Consider the following 19,028-nt stretch of genomic DNA (forward strand, 5'->3'; position numbering starts at 1 on the left):
TCATACGTACATTTGGAAGCAAGAAAGATCCTCATAGAGAAAAGAAATTTTGCTTATGAAAAATTTTGATATGATAATTTTTCTAAATGAAAAATTTTAACTTGTGTAGCATGAGAAATTTTGATAAAATAAATTTTCTAAATGAAAAATGCTAGAAAAATGAGAGAGAGGCGGTGAATGGATTTCCCGCTGGTGGGCCATCTGTTTCCGGCCAGAACACAAGAATCCACACGCACTTGAGAGGGTGGCCTTCTTGCCGCTGCTGTCGCTAGGAGGCCTCACTTCCTTTTCTTCAACGAACGATTGGGTGGTGGTGGTGCTGCTGCGGATGAAGTTACAGACATACCCAGAAAGATCAAGTTCCTTAATTCAAATTGGGTGATCCCCCAAAGAAGTTTTTACATCATAAACACGATCAAACCAATGAAAGGATGAGGCATGTTCCTTCACTGCACAAACCATGAACCCTTTTATGGAGGGGTTGAAAAGCGCGAATTGGGATCAATCTATTGTTGGTATCTTGCAATCGAGAGGATGGTTGCAACTGTTTCTGGTACCTGTCATTGGATCTGCTGTTGTTATAGGCCTCAAGCTGCTCATAGTAGATATCCACGCACAGGGATTGCACCCACCGCTGCAGCAGTTCCCTGGTAGAGGCTTCTCTGGCAGGCAATCCACCTTTTTGCTGCTCTGCGTCTCGAAGTGAGACCGCCCATTGTGTGGTGGTGCGGCCTGGCTTGTTGATTAGGGGCCGTCTTCTTCCTTTTCTTCCACAATTGGGTGGTGGACCGGTGGTGCTGCTGAAGAGAGGTGACTAGATAAGTGGTGATGGTTAGGAGGGCTGAGTCCTGGCGATGGGTGGTGGTGAGATGGGTTGGAAGAAGAGTAGCAGCAATACTGGTTAGGAGGGCTGTGGTGGACATGTGTGTTAAATTAACATTTTCTTTCCGTAAAAAACATTCCTCCACTCTCTCAGGTGGATGAATGTTTCCTATCAAAACTCTAAAAAATATTGTAGTTTAACGGTAAAAAAACAGTACATTTTTTTTCTTCCTACCTGCACTTTTTCTAAGTCTTTCTTACTTTCAAACGTGCCCTTAATGATAAAGGGTCACTATTGTGATTTGACTCCTGATTTAACCCAAGTTAAAACGACAATAATAAATGAAAGCCATTGATTGACAGTTTTCAGAAAAACAATGACTATATTTTGAATTTCGTTTCTGTTCATCATTTTCTTGCAAGGGTTTCATAATGTAGTCTCTATTTACCACCAAGAGAGAGAGAGCATTCACCATTCAACATTACCAAAATACATCCAAGAGAATATTGGATGGGAGAGACAAAAGAGAAACATAAGAGCAAAACAACCACAATTATCAGAGTACAAGCCGATCAGCCCCTCCCCCCTACTATGTAACTTAAGAGCCAGATACACATCAGACATGACCCGTTGCCAAAGCCTTCCGAAATCGAATTTGATGCCCCTGAAAAAGATGTTGTTTCTTTCGGTCCATATGACCCACCATGCTGAAAGCAACCAAACCCACCACAATAATCTCCATTTTTTTTGTGACGTACAATCCTGGGACCAAGCAAGAGGTCCCGAATAACGGAGCATGGACGAGTTTGAACAAGTGGCGCACCCCAAGTTTGAAAAAATAAGTCTAGAACGACCGGGCAGAGCCAAAATAGGTGAGTCGTGTCCTCTACAGCCTTCTCGCAAAGAACGCACATGCTTGGAAATTGAATCCCCCGTTTCCTGACATTAATTTGGGTTTGAACACGATCCAGAGCCATCAGCCACGCCAAAGCTTTTGCCCTTGGAGCTGGCTCCTTACCCCACATACAATCACTGGGAAACCAGTCCATCCCGGACGACAACAAGGAATGGTAAACTTGCTTAATGGAGAACCTATCTCCGCTCGCCATGGCCCAGTGAAGCCACGGCAGGCCATGAACCGGCCTAAGATCTCTGTCACTGAAGGATCGAAGTGTCTTCCGCCACTCCAGCCAGAGGGACGAGTGACACACTGAACTAGGTGTGGAAAGAAGGGATTCATGTAGACTACCATATTTTTGCCTAACAAACGTAGCCCAAGAAGATTGAGATGTGGAAGCTTCCCAAGCCCACTTCGAGACTAAAACGATGCTCCTCTTTCTCAGAGCTGGAATCTCCAAGCCGCCTCGCTGCCTCGGGAGAACGATCAGTTGCCAAGAAACAAACGGGTACTTTTTGTGCGACACATTCCCAGACCAAAGAAAGTGCGCAAGCAAACGGTTAATCGTCTGCTCTACTATCGTCGGTATAATAGACATGCTCATTCGAAACTCTGGTAATCTGGCTAAAACATGGCGAATGAGCGTCACTCGTCCCGCAAAAGATAAATATCAAGCCTTCCAAGCCTGCAATCTCCCTTGCACCCGCTCTATGGTAGACATCCAAGTAGAAGTTCCTGCTGGCTGCAGAGAGTGCAACGATAGACCCAAGAAATTGACAGGAAGGTCGGATATTGAGCAGTTGAAGATCCTTGCAGCAGCCGATTGGAGAAGAGGGTCAGCATTGAGTAAGACCAGAGTACACTTACTCTCGTTCAGGTGAAAGCCTGAAATTGCAGCGAAGACTTTAATAATGAAGCGCAACCTGGACATTTGATTAACATTCACATGTCCAAATATTAAAGTATCGTCTGCATATTGAATTGTGTGACCAACAAAACCAGGAATGCCCAAGGATTCCAAGAAACCTGTTTCTTCTGCCATTTTCATGAGAATAGGTAAACCATCTACCGCGATATTAAAAAGGATAGGTGCTAGAGGACAACCCTGTCGTACACCTCTAGCCAACTTGAATTTTTCCCCTCTCATTCCATTGATGCAAACTGATGATACGGATTTTGTGACCAACTCCTTAACCCATGCTATAAATCGGCTGCCAAACCCCATATTTGTTAGAGATTCAATCAGAAAATCCCATGCCAGACTGTCATAAGCCTTGTGAAAATCCAATTTTAGCATGAAGTGCGGTGATCCAGTCGACTGTAAAGAGTGAAGAAGCTCAGTTGCACAAATAAAAAATCCTTGCAAACTTCGACCTGGAATAAAAGCACCCTGGTTCGGAGAAACAAGTTGATCAATGACAGCGAGCAATCGATTAGCCAACACTTTAGATATAATGCGATACAGAGCACCCATCACTGAAATCGGCCTGAAGTTGGATATGTCTGACGCCCCTTGCCTCTTAGGAATCAAAGAGATGACTGCCACATGATATGGTTTAGGCAACCTCGCATTACGATAGAATTCATCGAACAAGTGGAGCAGGTCAGTTTTAACACTTGACCAAAATGCTTTAAAGAAGTCGATGTGAAAACCATCAAGGCTTGGTGCCTTCCATCCCGATAGTTCGCTAATAGCATTCGAAAGCTCCACTTCAGTGAATCTAACCTGCAAAGAAACAGATTGGTTTGCCGCCAACCGCTTATACCCCATATCGCCAATGACACCCCCGACGCCTAAGTCGACCGAATACAACCTGGAGAAATAAGAAGTAATAGCTGGCAGACAATTGTGCGGACCAAACTGACATTCATCGATCTCGATCGAGAGTATCCGGTTCTTACTGTATTTATTTGATGCGTTCATATGAAAAAATCGTGTATTATCATCGCCATTAGCCAACCATGCAACTCTAGCCCTCAACTTCCATCTAAGCTCATCTCGTGCTCTCCATTCTGCAACGAGAGCAAAGAGTACGACAATACGCTCCTGCAACTGAAGCACTTGACCCTCCGGTACACCAACAAGATCGACCTGACGTTGGGCCAAATCGGAGAGCTCGGCTTCCCACTGGCCGATGAACCTAAACTTGTTCAGGTTATTAAAACTTAGCCATTTCTTAATACGTTTCCGAAGACGAAGAAGCTTAGCATGGGTGCAGATGGCCACCCAAGATCCCGTAGCAGGTTGAGCCCACGATTGACCTACCAACTGCTGAAAGTCTGGCACCCGAAGCCACCATTCCTCAAAGAAGAACCTACGACACGCCTTGAAGCCTGCGCCCCACGAAACAATCATTTGTCCATGATCGGACATGGTCCATGGCAGCAGACAAGCAGTGACATCCAGAACTGCGTGAAATAGTTCTGGGGAGAGAAAAACGCGATCAAGTATCCGCAAGCAAGGGCGAAACCCCATATTTGACCATGAGAATTGCTCCCCCACATGAGGTACTGAGTAAAGTTGGTTCCGCTGAACAAACTCCTGAAACCCCCTAATGGAGGGGTTGAGAAGAACCGGTAAACTAGAATCTTGCATGGACAACAGACAATTGAAATCCCCTCCTAAACACTGAAGAGCTCCAAATGTAACCAGAACTCGATCCAAATCAGCCCAAAACATTGGTCGCGAAGTAGACACGACAGGACCATACACAAAGGTGAGAACAACATCTTGCAGCGACGACAACAAGTTTACAGAAAGGGAGATTGAATAAAGACCAATATCTACTAGAGAAAGAGAGAGAGAGAGAGAGAGAGAGAGATTTAACTCCACAAGGAATGGAAGCAGATCAGGTCATGCTGAACATGAGCGTTTTTGCTCATGCTGACATCGTGGCCATCGGATTTGCATTTTAAAAAGCTCAAAAGTCAACAAAACCACGTGGCATTCATCCAAAATGCAAACAGACGGCCACGATGTCCGCATGAGCAAAAACGCTCATGTTCAGCATGACCTGATCTGCGCTAGTCAAGTTTTTCCTATTTTGAGGAAATGACTTCAAACAATTTCTACAATTCTTACATTTCACTATAGTAAAATATTGCAATTACAAATCTATAATGAGAATCCCTCAAATTGGAATGGAAGGATTCCATCAAAGCCAACAATGCAGCTCATATATTCACATTAGTTGTGTTGGAACAAGTACCCCCATGATGGGACTCATCCTTGTAACTAAGCTGCCTGCTCTTATAAACATAGGGTTGAGCAAAGAATAGATACAAGCAAAATTCAAGAAGACTAAGGCAAGCCAAAATCCAGTAAAAGTAGTCTAGATGAGCTTTATTAAGATTGTCGGAGAACCAACTTCCTCCACTAGTTGTACTGCTCAACTTCTCTAGTAGGGAGACCAAAAGACCACTTAAGAAGTATCCCACCCCCAATGTGCTAAGATAAAGGGCAATCCCCATACTCCTCAGTGTCTCTGGCATCTCATCATAAAAGAATTCTTGCAGACCCACAACCGTAAAGACATCAGCGAGTCCAAATATGAGATATTGCGGCAACAACCACCATATGCTCATAGGCACAGTCACCATTGGCAAATCTACTAAACCTGCATCTCTTGCAACCTTGAGTCTCTTCAGTTCCACCAGAGCTGCTACTACCATACACAATATTGACAAGAACATCCCAGTCCCTATTCTCTGGAGCATTGTTATACCAGAGGGGATGCCTGTGAAATGCCTAGCAATTGGAACAAGGATTCCCTCATAGATTGGGATGAAGAGAACTATGGTGACACCAATGAAGCTTTGAAGGGTTGCTGCTGGAAAAATGAAGCTTGAACCAATTTTTCTATCCATGGTGCTACCTTGCTTTGTGAAGAAAGTTGAACATTGAGCAAAAACAACTCCATACATCAAACATGTAGCCCATATGGGTATCAACTGTAGAACTCCTTTCACCTCTTCCACTTGTGCTACAGAGCATACCATCCATTTGTTTCTTTTCAGTGGAGAAGAACAATCAGAGTTCAGTGGGATAGCAGCTTTATTTAGGAACCTATGCAACATGAGAAACAATAGTCTCTGAGATTACAATCACAGCATAAAAGCTTAAATAATGACATGTCCCCCATATTCATGCATAATTCAAAAAGCTTCCTTCAATGCTGCCCACATTTCAGCTTGTCTAAAATAATATTATGAAGAGCTCAAAGAGATCCAAGGTATATAATCTCCAAGTCGGCCTGGTTCTAAGAACAGTATCGCCTTTTCCTCGGCTATAAGCAGAGGAATATTTGTATGCTAAAAAAAAGAGAATTTTACACCTTCAACCTAAACAATGTGGTATCATCATTGAAAAATAATGGCCTATATTTCTATCAACTCAAACCAGGGACATGTTTCCCATCAAGATGGAAGCTTTGTGCATATTCTGTGCAGGAAGTGGGAAACAGCAATCTCCCATAGCTGTGCATACCCTTAATCAACAGTGTAGGTGAGGTGTGGATTTCGTGAGAGTTAGCAGAAGTACCATGATCTTGGGGGAGCAGAGAAAACTGTCATGCAGGCTAAGGATATCAATAGGCAAGTTTTTGCATTGTTTTTTACCTGTATTGCCTGGTAAGGCCAGAGGAGCACTTGAAATCTTCTATTGGCCATCTTGATTTACGAATAGTTGCAACAAACACTTCTGCAATCCTTGTAAAAGGACTTTCCTTTTGAGCAAGATTAAACCGGTAAGTAAAGGTTCCAACCAAGAAAATTGCAAGTGCCAATGCCATTGACAAGCATGGGATACCATATCCAAGTCCCCAGCCCACATCTTCTTGAATATAATTAACAACCATTATGGAGATCATACTTCCAAAACACAACCCAAAATACCACCAATTGAAAAAGGAACTTTTTGACTTCTTCTCTTTTGGATTGGTTTCATCAAACTGATCTGCACCAAATGCCTGCACACATGGCTTATGCCCACCTTGACCTATAGCAACCAAGTAGAGAGAGAAGAAGAAGAAGGCCACTTGAAACTTGGATGAAGAAGCATCACCGGCGCCATTGCAATCAAATGGAAGCACAACTGATAGAGTCAATAACACCAATCCCTGTGAAATTCATGCCAGTCCCAGTCATCAAACATTGGAAAAAGACTTTAGACCCTATAATCTGGTAGACCACACTGCCACAAACAACTTGATCATTGACAACCCTAGTTTTCATAGTTGCAGCAATCTTGAAGTATACTTAATTCAAGTTGGTTTAAGAAAGGTGTTGCAGTTCAACTCTATACACTGTACAACTATACTTGATAATAATAGCTTTAGAAAGATAGGATTGGATACAACATAAACTGTACAAATACGCTTCATGACAAAAATCTTAGAGAGATTGATCCATGTGGACTAATTGTATCTAAACTCATGCTGCCATGCATGGTAAAAATTGCCTATAGCAAATAGGGAACTTCTCTTAAGCATGCAATAACAAATATCTACATCTATTGACCATTTTCCTTTGTGTAAAGAAGAATCCCTTCCATCTTTCTTGTTTTTGTATTGCAATTTGCACGGCTAGAGAGAGAGAGAGAGAGAGAGAGAGAGAGAGAGAGAGAGAGAGAGAGAGAGAGAGAGAGAGAGAGAGAGAGAGAGAGAGAGTCTCGTTTCTCTTACTAGGAGGTAGATAACAGAGGAGAAGAGGATGGTTCTGTATCGCCCCAGGTAGGAATCAGCCACAAACGCTCCCAACAAAGGGAGCAACCACCCCACGCCCGCCCACACGTTTACGTTCTCTGCTGCAGTTGCGTTCGACAGGTGCAGCGATCCAGTGAGATACGTAATGAGATTTGATGAGATCCCATAATAAGCAAACCTCTCCGACAACTCAACACCTTCACCAATCCGTCAAAACGAATTAATCAACAATGATGCCAAACCCCATAGAACAAACAGACAGTTCTTCACATAATATATTTCAGGATAAGTGGCAGAAAACCAGGATAAGTCGGGATATTGCAATATGGGAGCATAACAAACAGACTGGTTTTTCACATAATGGATTTCTAGATGCACCCACTTATCCAGAAAATCAGGATAAGTAGGGATATTGCATTATGGCGTATAACAAAATACCCCAACTTATCCAGATTGTTTGGACAAGTGGGTGCATCCAAAACCTTATTTCAATGAGGGAAGTGAGATTTAACCCAAATTCCTTGCCTTATTATGTCTAATTCTTAATTTGCAGATACAAAGACAATAGCTGAAGTGCTGAACAGAGGGAGTCATTAGTTCTCCTTTCTTCTTACCTATTATGAAGAGGGAGGATCTCCACCCGCCGGATCTCGACCGGATGGCCGGACGGCCATTGAAATCGAGGGCACCATCGACGTAATAACCACCACCAGCACCACCAACAAGAAGAGGAGATGATGTTTCAGAGATTGCCATGAAATTTCTTCTCTCCCCACAATCGTCGTTTGCAACGCAAACCTCTTTGTGTTCTTAATTCCTTTAAAAATTTGTTTCTTTTGGCTCTTATTCTGGTCGTTTGATGTGTTGGAGTTTCTCACTTAAGCCAAAGATCGTGAATTGTGTCCCCTTGCTTAGCAGATTTTCTATTCGACGATCGAGCGCGCTTTGCGCCGAAAATTGAACAGCCAATCACTTCACTGCCCATTTTTTATTGAGAAAAAATCAAAATATTATTTTTTTTCGATTTATTACCGGAGAAACCGCTACCATGATTAAAGACTTGGTCTCACTGGCTCTGCCTGGGTGGCTGTACTGGTAACGTAAGACTCTGTGGGCTTACCTTTCACCGCTGACTCCGGCGAATCACATTGCTTCAGCTTGCAGAAGGGGGTGACACCCATAGGATTTGAACTTGGACCATTGGCCTGATGGCCTAGGCCCAACCCAAGTACGCCAGACCCCTTAGGCTAAAAATCATGCATCATTATAGCAATTCTAGATATTGTGATTTTCTCTGCAAGAAAAAACTGGTGGAATTCAAAGTTTTGTGTTTTCCTTAAGAAAATAAATTATAAAATATGAGGATTTTTTTATCAAAATATAGAAATTTTAGAAAATGAATACTTGTTCATATCATGGTATTTCCATAATATCAAGGGAAAAGTACTTGGTATTGAATGCCTATGCCGTATCATCAAGGTGAAACTCATAAGTGTAAATCGTTTTGATTTCATGTGACTATATAGATGTATTTAACATATTTGATTTGTTAGGGGACAATCATTTGATGGTTTATTTCTAGAAAAAAAAGTTTAAGTTAAAATGTTTGGTGCATTTATGACAGTTGATATTTTAATCTGAAAAAAACTTGTACATAAAAAGCAGAATTTGGTTATGAAAAAGCTAATTCCCACTCTACAAACTATGTAGATCACATCTATAAGACAAGATTCAGTCAGAAAGACCTGAACATTGAGTTATTATTCATTTCAACTTATTAAAACTATGCATGCATTCGCACCATCATGATGTTTTTTTTTAGAGTATTTGCACTATCATGATGTCGTGTCACATCTGAAAATCATAAACGCAAATTGTTTCAATTTAATCGGATCTCATGGATGAGTTCAGCATAGTCCAAATGACAGGGATCATTTTTTTTGACAGCGAAAGCTGGGGTTAGTCCGACCCCTACCAGTTATACAGCTATACCATTAGTTTTTGAATATGCAACATTCCAACACAAGGTGATGTGCAAGGGCGGATCGGGGTGCGAGGAGGGGCTCGAGCCCCTCCTAAAGTTTTGAAAAAAATCATTATTTTATTATAAAAATTTATATTGGCCCCTTTTATATTTTAGTTTATTATAATTTTTTTGCCTCCCTTTAAGAAAAATCCTAGATATATTTTATTTTATTATAAAATATTTTGCCCTCTTTAAGAAAGTTTTGAAAATTTTATTATTTTATTATAAAAATTTATATTGCCCCCTTTTATTATTTATTTTATTATAAATTTTTTAGCCCCCTTTAAGCAAAATCTTGGATATATTTTAGTTTTAATTTTATTTTATTATCAATTTTTTTTCTGCGCCCCTTTAAGCAAAATCTTTGAATCATGTTTTTTTTTTTTATTAAAAAAGAGAAAAATATTATGAGTTAGAAAAATATCATGCATTGTAGACCTTAGATTTTTCAAACCTTATAAAATTCTACGCATATATCATAATTTTTTATGCATGGATGGCATAAAAAATTAAGAATAAAAAGTGAGATCCATCAAAGTGATGCACATGCACGATGAGTGACTTCTAGGGCAACCCCCGTGGTAGTGAAGTTCCAAGTGCCTTGAAACTGATCCCTCTTGCCAATTTCATATATTTTTAGCTAAATTTGGTCAAGTCATGTCAAATCCATAACAAGAAAAGTTCAAAAATGGAAAATGTAATTTTTTCATTTTTAAAATGAAAACTTTTTATTGTTCTCGCATTTTATTGAGAAATGCTAGGAAAATGGTTTTTTTATATTTACATGGAGAAACCACCCCAGGATTAGAGAGACCTAGTCGCGCTGGTTCGGCCTGCCATGCTAGGAGTCATTGTTCTGGCAGTGTAAAATTCCATGATCTTTATTGAATAGTTACAGGTAAACGATTCACGTGAGATAAGGTAATCATGAAACTTTGACCAATGTATCTTGCAGCTCGTACTGTCTGTTGACCATATTTCATGAACCCAGTCACCATAGGAAACATATCGCGAATATCCATGAATAATTTGATGTTTCTTTCTCTTGCTTGAGAGAGGATATGAATCTGGAATATCCTATTCTGTTACAGTGAAACGAGTTGGGAAGAAGTTGTCAATAATAGATTACCGAGAGCAATAGGTAAAAGAGATTTCCACCCAAGATTTAATAGTTGGTCCATTCTCATCTTGCCCCCAAGGAGTGCTATGAAAATAGTTTAAAAATATAAAAATTAATTTTTATAAAGATTATGCTTATAGTTAAGATCTTTATTGGTTGGTAAAACACCATGTTCTTTTTCATTAAAAAAATGCTATTATTTTTTCCCCCAAAAAATACTTACTTTGGATGTCGTTATCTGTCATTATGGTCAAATATATGGTACAGGATTTGTCAACATTTTGGTTATATTCAAGACTTAAGCAACTTTGTCTGGCATTGTTTGGATAAGGGAACATGGACCCACCTTTGGACGATGTTAAAGTTGACAACAATGCATGGATAGGGTATTGGGTCCCAATCAGATCTTTTTGGATCCAATGTATTTTACACCCACATTATTTCCCATCAATGCGCTGCCTAAGCACACAGTTTTTTTTTAACATTTTCAAATAAGTGCTAACAGTAAGAGTCATAAAATTTAATTTTATTGGATATTTTCTTTTGGAATCAGGCCTTTCAGGTGTGATCTACATGTTTTGTTTAGTAAGAATTTGCTTTTGAATCAACTGAATATAACATGGGAGCAGGTTTTTATGAGGATTAAAAAAACAACAGCTTATAATTTTTATAAACTTTAAAGCTCAAAAATTCATATTTGTTTATCAAAAAAGCATTATCCAACAATTGATATTTAATAAATTGAACATGTTGAACACATTTGTGAAGTCCAGTTTATTTAACATACTTGGAACATGTTATATAACTGGTCCGGGTTTGCCTAACCCCAGCTTGTCTATAAAAAAAACTTTAACATTGAAAATCAATATAGACTACACCTTATGGATGGTTAGGAGGAAACAATTCCCACACCACCAAGTAACCAAAAGTCAGACTTTCCATGGGTGGTGGCAGAGAGAGAGAGAGAGAGAGAGAGACAGAGAGAGAGAGAGAGAGAGAGAGAGAGAGACTAACTATATATAACCTACACCCACCTATAGTATAAACCATGAGTGTAGGCTGCTTCGTCACAAACATATGCAAAAAGCATCACATTTGCTAATTTTGACCAAAATCTAGTTAAACACTTTTCAACAAAAAGGAAAGGGTTCATCTTATTCATGTACAAAATTATTTTTCATGTACATATTAGATGGTAAATTAGTGGTAGTAATATTGTTACCCAAAGTTAGCGTATGAGAGAAGTGGCTAATCCATTAGTTTCTTTAATAGGTTTTATGGGAGGTTGCGGCTAATACATTGGTTTAGTGACTTAACTTTTAGTTATTTCTTCATATATTTTAATAATCAGTAAATTACCAATAAATTAATGAAAGATATGCTCCATGTAGCAAATACTTGATATCTGGATAATTACAATAATGGTTTATTGACTTGTGACTGTGGGTAATTACTTCAAACATTTTGTATATCACTAATGTAAAACATTAGAATTGCGATCACACAGTATACATGACATTCAATAGAAACAGAATGATAGGATTCTTTATGCATATTTGGTTTTAATGAGGAGGCTTGCAGCATGAGGACTTTTCATAACTTGACTTAACTAGTACAACTATTTCCACCAAAAGTACACAACACTGCTCATATCTTCACATCATTTGTGCTGAAATTAGCCTTCTGTTGCAGGCACCCATCCATATATACGGGGTATCTACTCCTGTAAACATATGATTGAGCAAAAAACAGATACAAGCACAATTCAAGAACACTAAGCCCTGCCAACATCCAATAAAAGTAATCTAAATGAGCTCTATTTAGATTAGTGGAGAACCAACTGCCCCTGCTTGTTGCACTGCTCAGCTTCTCTATCAGAGAGATCAAAAGGCCACTTAGAAAGCTCCCCACACCAAGTATGCTAATATAAAGCGCAATCCCCATACTGCGCAGCGTGTCTGGCATCTGATCATAAAAGAACTCTTGCAATCCCACCATTGCAAAGACCTCAGAAATTCCACATAAGAGATACTGAGGTAACAACCACCATATACTCATAGGTACAGTCACCATAGGCAGGTCTATCAAATCTGACTCTCTTGCAATATTCAGTCTCTTCAGCTCTACTAAAGCTGCCACTACCATAGACAATATTGAGAAGAACATCCCAGTTCCTACCCTCTGCAGCTGTGTTATGCCAGAGGGATGCCCTGTGAAACTCCTAGCAATTGGAACAAGGATGCGGTCATAGATTGGGATGAAGAGAATTACAGAGATACCAATGAAGCACTGGAGGGATGCTGCTGGGACAAGGAAACTGAAACTGATTTTTCTGTCCATAGTGCTACCTTGTTTCGTGAAGAAAGTTGCTTGCTGACCAAAAACAACTCCATACATTAAACAAGCAGCCCATATAGGAATCAGGCGTAAAACTCCTTTCACTTCTTCCACTTGTGCAACAGAGCATACAATCCAGTTGGTCCTCTTTGATGGAGAGGAACAATCTGAATTTAATGGAATAGCAGCTCTATTTAGGAACCTATTCATCACAAGAAAAAAAAATAAAAACATATGATATAACCATGACCACGTCAGTGAAATTGATCAAAAAATGTAATTCTCCAAGCTTCATTAGTACCTCGTCACATTTCAGCATGCCTAAATATTATAATCTTCTATGGATTCACTGTACATTGTTTGCAAGGCCTCTCATAATACACCAAACCCAAGAAAAAATAACAAATGATATGTTGCAGAGAACTTTTTCTTCTCTTCTAATTATTTGTTATTAGGACATTAGGTTGTTTCGATTACTATCACATTATCCATGTCTAGTAACGCTGATGCCTTTTTTGTGATTTCTGATAGAATGTCTCATAATGTGTTAAGAGTTAATCGCAGATGAAAATTTCTTGTTCAAAATAGAGCCTTAGGATGACAATGCAGCAGCATATTTTACCAAAAGAATGATTTCATTACTCACAAGAGGGGTTTGATTTGCTGAGTTTTTATTATCTTAAACTAAGAATATGGTGCCCATGGAAAAAAATTGTGCTTGCACTAAAAAAAAACGTATGCTGCAAAAAGGGTTCTGTAAAAGGGAGAATTTATTAATGCCACATGAGGATTAATAATTATCTATAACATCATGCTCATAGAAGAAGAAGATAGGCTACCTCCCTTTCTATACTCCAACATTTGAAAACAGCTGCCAACTGTTACTGCATGTTAGAATGCCTATATGTCTAGTTGATAAAAATGCAACATTAAAAAGTGTATTCTCTTATAATGGGCAGTTCAGAATGGGAGGACAATAGCAATATCTGTGGAAGCAGATAAAACAGAGGACACTAGGCAAACCACAGGAAGTTTAGACAGTTTTTTTACCTGAACTGACTGGTAGCACCAAAGGAACCCTCTGATTCTTCTATATGCCATTTTGATTTACGAATAGCTGCAACAAACACTTGTACAATCCTTTTGAAGGGGCTTTCTTCTTGAGTAAATTTAAACCGGTACGTAAAGGTTCCAACCAAGAAAACTGCCATCGACAATGCCATCGACAAGCATGGGATACCATATCCAAGTCCCCAACCCACATCTTCTTGAATGTAATTTACAGCCACTAGGGAGGCCAGACTTCCAACCCACACTCCAAGATACCACCAATTGAAAAAAGAAGTCTTGAACTTCTGCTCTTCGGGATTGGTCTCGTCAAATTGGTCTGCGCCGAATGCCTGGATGCATGGCTTATGTCCTCCAAAGCCTATCGCAACCAAGTAAAGAGAGAAGAAGAAGAAGGCAACATGGAACTTTGACGGAGAACATGTGGAGGTGTTGCTGTCACCATTGCAACCAAATGGAAGTATTGCTGATAAAGTCAAGAGGACCAAGCCCTGAACAATTCACACTGGTCTCAGTCTTCAGACATTGGGCATCAATTTTTCACTATTTTTTTGGCTAAGCCAAGGAAAATGCCATCCCTCAATCACCAACCGCATATTGGCAGGCCTCAGGTTGGTAAAAGTAAAACCCTAGAGGTTCCCCCTGCTCATGGGGAGTACAACCAGATTCGAGTTGTGGCACACAATGCCCCCAGTACGTTTCAAACCATGAACGTCCCATGTCAGGTGACAACAACTAACCAGGAAGGCAGAACCCTGGGCTAAATTTTTCACAAGGTGACTCCCTGGGGCAAGAGGTGCGCTACGTAAGTAGCGCAGGCATAGCCGGTGTGACTGGGCCTCTGATCCCAAGGGTGGTTTCTCCGCTCTTCATATTAAAAAACATAGACCAAACCGGTGCAGAGAATGGGCCTTGTCATCCCAAATTGTAGCACAAATCACAATAGCATTGGAGTTGAAGCCACAAATCTAAGGCCAATGAAACAGGGCCCATTAACAGGATAGCGGCAAATGCATGCTCAACACTACAAGGGGAAGTCTTGCAGTGCAACTATGTAAGTTTTACAGCAAGATGCAGTACTCTTTAATTTTACAAAGCTGGCATCATTGTCACACAAAGTTTTGAATGGCAAGAGATGTTCCACAATGGCAGGATCACTTCTTTAAACTCCCTCTAAACTCTGTTTCTATTGTACAGTTCAAGATGAGCATGCCAACTAAGAGAGAGAGAGAGCCCCAAGGGGGTTGGCGTAGTGGGGTGGGGGCCTTGGCTACTAGACGGACAGTCAATGTTCGATTCCCATGGGCGTCGCTCCTCTCCCCAAGCCAACGTGTAGCATAGACCCAGGGGCAGGGTCTGGGTGCGGTTTCTTCGAGTTATAAATCCAAAAAAACTGAGAGAGAGAGGTCTTGTTTCTCTTACTAGGAGGTAGATGAGAGAGGAGAAGAGGATGGTTCTGTAACGCCCCGAGTAGGAATCCGCCACAAACGCTCCCAACAAAGGGAGCATGTCCGCCACACCAGCCCACACGTTCACGTTCCGTGCCGCTGTTGCGTTCGACTGGTGCAGCGGTCCCGTTAGGTACGTGATGAGGTTAGAACCCACCCCATAGCAAGCAAATCTCTCTGTCATCTCAGCACCTTCATTCAAATGATTTCCATTCAACTTAATCAATAAGATACCCAAAAACAGAAGAAAAAAAAAAACAAATTTTCTATGCAACCATTTATCCAAAAAACTGGGATATTGCAAGATGGGGCATAACACAACATCGTGCATCCAAACACCCAATTAGATACAAAAGCTTTTTCAATGATAGTAGTCGGGACTCTGCACAAACTATCATTTTTCATATGTCCTATTTTTTAACTAAACAAGAAAGTAATCAGACCTTCTATGTTTGCTTTCTTTCCTTTTTCTTCTTACCGATGAGGAAGAGAGAGGATCTCCATCCTCCTGATTTGGACCGGAAAGCAGGACGGCCTTTGAAATCGGTGGTGTCTTCTACATAATAACCACCACCAAGAAGAGGAGATGCTGCTTCAGAGATATCCATGAGTTCCTTTCCTCTCTCCTCAATTACTGTTGCAATGCAAGACTGTAGATTTGTAGCCCTTGTTTTTTTGTTATTTTGGAAAGTTTATAAACACAAGCCTAAATTTTGGCCAAATTACAAAAACAGCTTAAGTATTGATTGAATTTACAAATCCCGGCCAGTGGTTAGTGAAACAATTCACAAACAGCCGCTTCTTTCAACTCTCTCTCCCCCGTTCTTTTTGATATTTTACTAAAGAAACCTATTGGATTATATTACGGATCACACGGTTTCACAATCAACATCATAATATAAAACAACATATAAATCATGATTAACAGTAGATCGAAACACAAACAGAGAGCAAGCATGACATTTTTCACATCAGACCAAAATCCAGACAAGTGCAAAAGAACAAACAGATGCAAAAAACATAATAGAAACAACAAGAACATGTTTAGATTATGTAAAAGGCTAAGGCGTACAAAAGTACTCCCCTTAGAGAAGATTCACCCCCACATACAGTGCAAGACAGGGTCCGGCGTCCTTCCCCCAAGATACAATAGCCATGACGATCTGAACGGTGCATTCCGACGGATCGTCCTTCGAAAACAGCCTCTTCGAACCAATATTGCAGAATAACTCCGTTCGGGATAACTCAGGAAAGAGAGAGAGCAACAGGGGAGATGAGAAATCGCAGAGCTTCAGAAATGCGTCTGTCTCAGCCTATTCGTAACCCCAGCCCTTACCATGCTTTTATAACCCACGAACGGTTATGAAACGTGGAAGGACCCGTTACGGATTCTGAGGAGGCGTGATCCGTTAACGGACTTTGAAAGATCGAGGTCCGTTACGGAATCCGAAGAGCCATAACGGACACAGAATACGAGGAGTCGTGATCCGTTATCCTTTCTCATAACCCGTTACAGAATCCAAATCTCCAAAGAAACTTTGAGTAAAAAGGTACTTTGTCGTGATTGGATATGGCCCTAAAGGGCCAATTACCCGAACCCAAACCCGAACCCGAGCCCGGCCTGGCTCGGCTCGGCACGGCACGGCACGACACGAACCCGTTTATTAAACGTAAACGGGTTGGCGGGCGGATTGGTGGGTCGGATAAAAGTAAACGGGTTGGCGGGTGGGTCGGGTAAACGGGTTGGCGGGTCGAGTTCTGGTAAACGGGTTGGCCTGCCCGCTTAACCCGTTTATTAAACGGGTCAGCCGGGTTGGCATACCCCTAACACGAACCCGGCCCGTTTAATAAACGGGTTAGATGTCTCAACCTGTTTGCGACACGATGCAGTTTAAGCCAAACCCGAACCCGGCTAAGAAGCGGGTTGGTGGGTCGTGTCAGATTTTGCCACCCCTATTCAAACCTATAATCCAACGCAAACACACACAAGAAGTCTGAAGTGGATCACAAGTGGGGTCAGGGGTAGAGCATCGATGAGAGAGAGAGAGAGAGAGAGAGAGAGAGAGAGATTAGGGCATCATTGGGGTAGGGGGAATTGGTGAACGAAAGGGAGCCGTCAGCTCCTTTGGGTCGGGCACCAGTGCCCACCCTGACTCGCTTAGGATGCGCACTGCCCAGGTTTTACGCGGGTTAGCGTAGCTACTGCTAACCCTGACCCATATGCCCTTAAGATTTTTGTGGGTCAGGGTCGGCACTGCCCCGTAACATGACACTGTCCGTGCCTACCACCATCTTACCAAGCTTTTAAAGGGTGTTTGTTTTTTATGTTTTTCTCAAAATATGACTATATATATGTATTCTAACTATAGACTCTTGGACCATTCAATTCCGATACGTAGAGTGCTTTTTATAAGGTTTTATAATTGATGGCTTAAAATTTTGAAGCATTCACTTAAGAATGTAATGGAAGTATAGGCAGCAAAAGGGACATGGGGAATAAGATTTGGGTTGAGTGCTAGGAAAACAAGGGAGAAAGAACAAGAGGGTCAACTAGCTTGAGAGAGAGAGAGAGATATGCTGGATTGGGTTGGTTGGGGTGAGAGGTTAGGGTTGGTATAAAAATGTTATTCAGTTTGCTCTTTGAGACCCAACTAATGCATTTTCTTAGCTAAGTCTAAAATAACACCCGACCATGACTTAATTCTCCTTTCGATGTGGAACAGTTCGCTGCAGTGTTAGGCACCGTTTGGCATCCGAGTCATTTTCAGAGAATTTAGTTCCAATATGGTTGCTCTGGCAAGTGGTGATGCTACCAAGTTCTATGAATATATTACAGTTGGAGAATTTAGTTCCAATATATATATATATATATATATATATATATATATATATATATAGAGAGAGAGAGAGAGAGAGAGAGAGAGAGAGAGAGAGAGAGCTGCACATCCCTTAGTGTCAGTGAAAAAGTGCTTTTACTAGAATGGCAGTAAAAGTGTTATTTTTTGTTGTGCTATATATATATGTATTAGATTTTAATTTTTTATTTATTTAAACAAAAACTTGTTTTTAAAAGATTGAATCAACCCATCGATTCGATTCACTTCAGATTTAGTTTTTTTTTTTTTTTGGGAAAATAGATTTGGTTCAAAACTGATAATATATATAGCACACACATGCATACGCATATAACATCTTAAAATATTTTGTATTTCGGAATTCCTTGGTATTTTATTTTGGAATTCCTTGATATTCTTAGTCTCCATACAGCTGTACATTATCCCTTCCTAAACCATGTTCTTCCCTGCGGTAAATATCATATATAGTTGCCTTTTTTTTTTTGCATAGTCTAGTCTGTATATGCAGAGGTGGCTTGGGCCGTTGGGCGTTGCATAGTCTGAATTTATGGTAAAAAATTTTGTAATCTGCTGTTGTCAAACATAGTAAAGCCTTAATTAAGATATTAAGGAAGTCTTAGTATGTCAATTTTATGGAGAATCATTTCTTCCCTTTTATTCGTTGATTGTTACCATTTTGGAAGAATTATTCCCCATGTATCAATCGTTATAAATAGTTTCTCTCCCTGTACATCCTGCAATATCACACACC

At 40.5% G+C, this 19,028-nt stretch overlaps 1 protein-coding gene across 1 annotated transcript; it reads right to left on the reverse strand.

Moving 5' to 3' along the window:
- Positions 1-4,815: 4,815 nt before the first annotated feature.
- Positions 4,816-16,051, reverse strand: LOC149847358 (uncharacterized). The gene is made up of 8 exons (XM_089998395.1): positions 15,901-16,051; positions 15,397-15,614; positions 13,957-14,465; positions 12,321-13,108; positions 8,038-8,124; positions 7,403-7,620; positions 6,339-6,838; positions 4,816-5,787 (listed from the first exon to the last, which is right to left on the reverse strand). The coding sequence occupies exons 1-8, from the start codon at positions 16,028-16,030 to the stop codon at positions 4,896-4,898; spliced, it is 3,342 nt and encodes a 1,113-aa protein (XP_089854521.1). The 5' UTR covers positions 16,031-16,051; the 3' UTR covers positions 4,816-4,895.
- Between the last annotated feature and the right edge of the window lie 2,977 nt (positions 16,052-19,028).

This window comes from Nuphar pumila, chromosome 2 (genome assembly GCF_984573655.1).
Source record: "Nuphar pumila chromosome 2, dmNupPumi1.hap1.1, whole genome shotgun sequence".
In the NCBI taxonomy this organism is placed as follows: domain Eukaryota; kingdom Viridiplantae; phylum Streptophyta; class Magnoliopsida; order Nymphaeales; family Nymphaeaceae; genus Nuphar; species Nuphar pumila.